The sequence below is a fragment of the Anas platyrhynchos genome, chromosome 3 (genome assembly GCF_047663525.1).
Source record: "Anas platyrhynchos isolate ZD024472 breed Pekin duck chromosome 3, IASCAAS_PekinDuck_T2T, whole genome shotgun sequence".
NCBI classification, from domain to species: domain Eukaryota; kingdom Metazoa; phylum Chordata; class Aves; order Anseriformes; family Anatidae; genus Anas; species Anas platyrhynchos.
Genome location: NC_092589.1, coordinates 69,784,342 through 69,790,940, shown reverse-complemented (window position 1 = coordinate 69,790,940; position 6,599 = coordinate 69,784,342). Strand labels below are relative to the sequence as shown.

Here is a 6,599-nt window from a genome sequence, read left to right as displayed (position 1 = left end):
ACAACATTGAGGCAAATGAATTCAAAGTGGCTGTTTTCTGCACTGTAAAGCTATGTAGTACCACCAGACAGAAACCTTCTTGGTTAGATATTTACAAAACATATTTAAACACATGCTTATATGATAGTCACAGCCCTGTCTTCACATGCAGAACCGACCACTTGTGGGAATTCTCATGAATTTTGTAAGGACTTGAGAAATCATGGGATTACCAATCTGTTTCCCTTACCCTCACTTACCCAAATCTCCCTTCAGTATATAAAACTTGAAATGCTCTGGCTGATAAATTTGTTATGTACTTAGAATTGCATGTCTTATTTTTGCAATTTCAGTACTTTCATAGAAGGGCTTGGATTGGAAGGGACCTCAAAGATTATCTAGTTCCAACCCCCTGTCATAGGCAGGGACACCCACTAGATCAGGTTGCCCAGGGGCCTCATCCAGCCTGGCCTTGAACACCTCCAGGGATGGGGCATCCACAGCTTCTCTGGACAACCTCTGCCAGGGCCTCACCACCCTCTGAGTGAAGAATTTCCTCCTAGCCCTTAATCTAAATCTCCCCTCTTTTAGTTTAAATCCATTCCCCCTTGTCTTATTATCAGACTGAGCAGAGTTATTCCCCATCTTTTGTAAGTCCCCTTCAAGTACTGAAAGGTTGCAATAAGGTCCCCCAGACTCTTCTCTTCTGTAGGCTGGACAGCCCCAGCTCTCAGCCTTTCTACGTAGGAGAGAACTGCTTGGTCTTTGCTGTATTTAATCTTTCATTCAAAAAATACAACTAATCTTTCAGTAAGGAACTTTAATCTGTAACAGAGCTCAAAATCAAGCCTGAAAGAAGGGTTTTAGGGCAGACAGTGGAAACTAGGCCAGCCCATTACCTTCCATTCTCAGGAAACTACCTCATCACATTTGATATTAATTACTGGTTTTAATCATATGCAACAGGTATGTACAGTATCTTTTATGAAGACCTCAATTTCTTTCTGTGATCTTGTAATTACTATTGTTAGCTCCCTAGTGTGTAATAGTGTATTTGCCCATTTATTGGTGAAATCCCTAACCGTTCTTGATGACAGTTAACTTTCCTCGTACAACAACATTTGGCACCTCACATAAAGTTACTTCGTCTTTGACTCCGCTGCTAGCGCGGCCTCTTCCCGCCACTTGGCCTTCTTTGCCAAATTCAAGCTTGTTAAGGACTCATGACGTGCAGCAGCCTGCAGAAGGAAAGCACCTCCTTAAGAGTAATGTTGTGAATAACATCACCTGGGGAATGCTATCAGATCTCGGGAACCACCACCCACTTACTGCTTTATTTCCAGGGTAACAGGAACATTACCTGAGATTATGGCAGCTGTAAGTTGCTGCTCTTTGAATTTTCTCCATTAATTTCTCTCTGAATTACATCATTTCTAAATATGCTACAGATTAGCTAGCTAGCAATGTACTCACCTTCTTTGCTGAGGCAATTACTGCAAAACAGGCAACAATGGAAAGGCCAATCATGATGTAACAAGCTTTAACTCGAGCTTTGTTCCTTGCCCTGTCTAGCATCTCTGGCCTGCAATTAAAGTTTTTGAGTTGAATCATTAAAAAAAAAAAAAAAAAAAGCATCTCTCTCTCTCAAGACATCACAAACATCACCACTACAGAGTAAAAAATAAAGTAGCTTGTAAAGCAAGCATCTTTAGATTGCTATGATGTTTAGTTTTGTGCCACCCAAGAGCTTTGTATTTTGTGACCCTAATCCATTTCCAATAGAAAAACAACATTTAGTGCATTTAGGAACATTTTGAGCTAGGAAAAAAATGTTTATTGGTGTAGTATTTGCATTTAAATACTTGGGCTAATTGTAGCAGAAATCCCACCTGAAGTTCTATATAAACATAGTGAAATGGGGGGAAGGTTATCTATTTTAATCTGATAGAAGAATACATGTATATGTGGTGTTAACAAGAAATGATGGAAGCAAGTTCCATGATTATTCAAAATAATCTTTATAAATAAATTGCTGTCATACCCAACCTGATAAGATGTCATCCTGTACACTGTAGGTTAGGGACTTTACGTGCTTAGATATGTGATTACAATAGCCTGTGTTGCTCTGAGCTAGAACTTTTAGTCAGTTCTTTAAAAAAGCCGCAGCTTTATTGTTTAAAGTTGGCAGCTGATGTCAGCCTGCTTGCTATTACAAGAACGCATACCTAAAGATTAATTTTCCTCATCATCAAAGGCAAAAGTAATGAAATCTGCCCTTGCTTTTGGCTGTAGTTGCTGTAAGAGAGGCATTCTGCAGCCCAGCAAGCTCTGTTGGTGCAGCTCCCGCTCACACAGTTTTTGGTTCCGACAAGGAGGCTGTGTGCTGCTGAGCACCAGGAGTGCGGGACGTCTCCGTATCACTACGGTCCTCACAAGGCTTTCAGCTAAGCCATCTCCTGAGCCAGGTGTTATACTTGGGAGTACTGTTTTTAGGATGTTCAATTATAATACTGGCTACTGTGCACAATTTTCTTTTCATATTTTCTTAAATTGACTTTATGTATGCACACATATATCCATTACTTCTCTTGAAGGCTTAATGGAATGGTGGAGGGCAAGTCATGAGCAGCTATGCCACACTACCCCCATGCCCAACAACACACACACATGTTGTGTGTGGCAGGTTTCTTGTTGATAGCTGACAGCGCCTGAGGTTTTAAGTCACTGCTTCTGTGGTGTACAGTGGTAAACACAACCTCTTTAAAACAAACCGCACTACAGATCAGTGCATAAAACCATTAATCTAGGATCCATTTGTAAGAACAAAAGCAAAACTGCAAATGTTATTAGTCTGGCTTATTAACCTAATCATATTTTGTAGTACACTAATTGAAAATCTTCTGAAGCAGATTTTCACTTTCTCCTTGCTTTCTGCCTCTGCTTTAAGGAAAGCAGACCTTATTATCATCTGTAATTGCACATTAGGGCCTGTGTTACTCAACCCTTCATCGAGACTCTGATTAAACCTGTGAAGTCGTAACAGCTCTTTGCTGTTGTTTTAAACATTTTGACCAAGGGCTGCAGATTTGAGCCTTAGTACAAAATATCTTCAGCTGCTAGATTTTGTTTAAAGGTAACAGTATCTTGCAATTCTTTACTGACAGTTAAAGCAGTGACGCTGTTCAGCTTCAATGTCATAAAATTAGCTTCATTTAGCATATTATGATGATTTCTAAAAAGACATCGCTTGTGTGGAAAACAGACAGTGACACACCAGAAGCAAGTTGTTTGCATGTGTGTGGATCAGCAGAGGCACGTGCCTTTACAAACACCTCTCCACTATTTCAATTGTCCAACCACTCAAAGCTTTTATAGCTGCCTGAACCTTTCCCTAAGGGAAGGCTGTGGGATAAACATGGAGCAAGAGATGTCAGACCCTCTAGAAAGCTGCTGCCCAGCTTGGGAAACAGCAGCATTGCAGTCGGGAACAAACAGTAAGAGGAGCAGCTAGAGGATGCACTTGCTGTGCATGGCTCTGTATGCTGCTTGTGCTGAACCTACCACCCTAGGCAGGGACATACTGTGATGTCAAAAAGCCATGTCCCGGAGAGAGACACCATGGCAAGACACCACAGCCTAAGAAAAAGGCAGCAGTTGGCATTGCAGGGGTTTCATACCTTCCCTTGGGGAACAGTAACTTCCACCAAGTTGAGGTGAGAAGCAGGTCAATGCAAGGCTAAGACCATGTCAAGTACTTGGCTTTCCTTGGATTTGCCTTGGGGAGGAAGAGATGTTTTTCTCATAACCTTTGTATCTATTTTTTTTTTCCATCAAATTCTTCTTCAAGCAATAATAAATTCTAATTTGGTTGATGTAATCATTCTGGGACTGTCAGCTCCCTTAGAGCCTTTATGGGAGCTATAAACAGAACACAGTTTACTAACAACTTCCTTCTCTGGTTACACATTAGGAATAAACAAAATAAACAAGCCATTTTATATACACACACACACACATTATCTACATAAACATACATGTGCACACAAACACACACATATATATATGACCAAGGCTATCTACCCATGACCCAATTCTTAAGCATAGGCTATGAGGTCTCCAGTAAGGGATTCTTTTTCTTTCTAACCTATAACCTGCACAGGAAACTCTTCTTCCCTCTAATTTGTCTCAAAGCTTTTGGTATTGGAGCTGCTGGCTGGTTCAAACCCCTCGGAAAAGCTTCAGCTCAGGCACACCCCACCTCTTTCCCTTCGGCTCAGCGGGACCATGCCAGGACACTTACGGGATCCTTGGAGGAATTTCTTCTTCCGTCTTGAAGCGGCCGGTCCAGAGGAGGATTTTTCTGTCGAACTTGGAGGGTTTGTAACTCGCAACCACCTTGTGAGCCTGCTCAGCTTGGAGATGAGAAACAAACAGCCCATGGCACCAAGTGAGCCCGCCAAGGGTGGGGTGGGAAGGGAACCCCCTCTTCCAGCCCATTCTGGTCGCTGGGGGACTCAGCCCCCAGCGGGCACCCCTGGGGCTCTCCCCCTCCCTCCCACCTCACCTCTGGCCACCTGGGCCAGGAGGCGAAGAGAGGCGAAGAAGCCCCGAGCTGCCTCGCCCCCACCGTCCCCATCCCGCCTGGGATCCCGCTGTGACCGCGGCCCCCCGCAGCCCCCCTGCCCTTACCGCGGCCGGCTCCGGGTCCCCGGGCGGGCCCCCCTCCGGTGGCGGCCGGGCGGCTCGGCGGGGCTGGCAGCAGCCGCCTGGGGCGGAGGCACGGCGGGAGCATGGCCGGGCCTGGCTCTGCACGGCGGGCACGGACACCGGCACCGACACCGACACGGACACCGACACGGCCCGGGCTCCGCCTTGAGGGGCCGCCGGGGAAGCCGTCCCCCGAGGGGGGCCGCGGGCAGCCCGCTGCAAGGGGCGGCCCCTCGGGCCTCGAAGCCGGCCCCGAGAAGCCGCCTCTCGCCTCGCCTCGCCTCGCCTCGCCCGGCGCTGCCCTGCAAGCGTCGAGATGGAAACCACGCGAAAAGGGGGCCTCGGCGCAGGGTGGGCCCGGGTCCCTCAACACCGACCTGCGCCCATCACTGCCCCCGGGGGTCCCAGTGCTCCCAGACCCCACACGACATGCTCTAGTGCTTATTTCAGTTGGAAAAGGGGGTTTTGGTGCTGTGTATTTTTCTCTGGGGGACCGGTTATGCACGTATTTGCTTTCAAGTCCTGGTCAGAGTTAACCTTTATTTCAAATAAAGACCATAAATATCATTGGGGAAAATAAACAAGCAAAGAACCGCAACAAATACTATGAGAAAGACAAAAAGTCAGTGTAGAATTGAAGGCACAAGTCTGAAGCCTTGCATCGTTGGCAAGCCAGAACTTTGTTCCCTGTTTCCAGCAACAGAGCCTGAGGTAGACAGCTCTTTCTGAAAGCAACTTGTTGAGTAGAGAAAATCACAAGCTTTTTCATTCGAACGGGTTCTAGCATTGTTGATATTAATTTATATATATACATATATATCTTTTGAACAACGTTTCATTCTGGAAAAACATTCAAGAAAACTATTTTTTTTTTTTTATTCAGTAAATAGTCCCGTGTTGATATTTTCTTACATGTAGTTTGCATTCTGAAATCATCAAAATAACAAAATGTCCTTATTATTGGAAAACCATCAAAGCCATTCCAATAGCTAATACCAAATAGTAATTAAAAAAAAAAAATCCACATTTTATTTCGGAATTGAATTTCTTCCTGAAAACGAGCTATTATACATACAGAAAAACACATTTCTTTGAGCCCTGTATGAAAGCCACACTCTGTCTTTCTCTTGTCTATGAAAAATACTGGTGATGAAGAACAAGTGCCTCTCTGCACACACACACAGCAGCTCTGCCTTGTTTCAGAATGTCCCGAGGGAGACAGAGGAGCACCAAAAGAAACAACCTAGAGGATAAGACCAGGGTTATAGTCTGCCTTTAGCTCTTCTTCCAGCTCAGAGAGGCATAGCATCATTCCTTGCTCCTGGAGACCCAGCTGGAAAGGGTGGGAAGATCCAGAATGGCTGGGGTGGGTCTGCTCAGCTCCACACACCGTGAGCAGCATCCCAGATCCTGCCCTTAGCCACTAGTAATGCTGGCACCCTGTGCTTTCACTCACTGCTGTTCCAGCTGCAATTGGCACAAGTGTAGGGAGGAAGCCCAGAGCTCAGGTAAGCAGTTCACAGCTGTTGCCAAAGGACATCAGAGCACAGAGTGGTGCCAAAGATGAGGGACACCTGTGCTCCTGACATCTTCTTCTGCTGACATTGCTGCAGACATCTTCAGGGAACTGTGCCCTGGAGGAGAGGGCTTGAAGAAATTGGTGACCTTCACAGTCTTCATTCTCTCTAAGGATGTTGCACAGTTTCTGATACTGGCTTTAGAGGGCATTCATTATTATTACAAGAAATAACATAAAACCATAAATGATTGAATAGAGCAGCCTCCCACAGACCTCAACAAATAGCATTTCTATGCTTGACTTCTCTGGACGGCACTGTGTTTGGGGTCCATGTGTCCTCTCTATCACTTTCAGAAATGAAAAACACGAAGATGGACACGTTAACACTCTGACC

At 45.2% G+C, this 6,599-nt stretch overlaps 1 protein-coding gene across 1 annotated transcript; it reads right to left on the bottom strand.

Annotated features, from left to right (window-relative positions):
• Window positions 1-937: 937 nt before the first annotated feature.
• Window positions 938-5,212, bottom strand: FAM162B (family with sequence similarity 162 member B; the record flags this gene model as incomplete). Its single annotated transcript, XM_027454668.3, has 4 exons — window positions 938-1,217; window positions 1,453-1,561; window positions 4,280-4,391; window positions 4,669-5,212. Coding segments are annotated over 4 exons (864 nt in total), but the record flags the coding sequence as incomplete, so codon positions are not given.
• Between the last annotated feature and the right edge of the window lie 1,387 nt (window positions 5,213-6,599).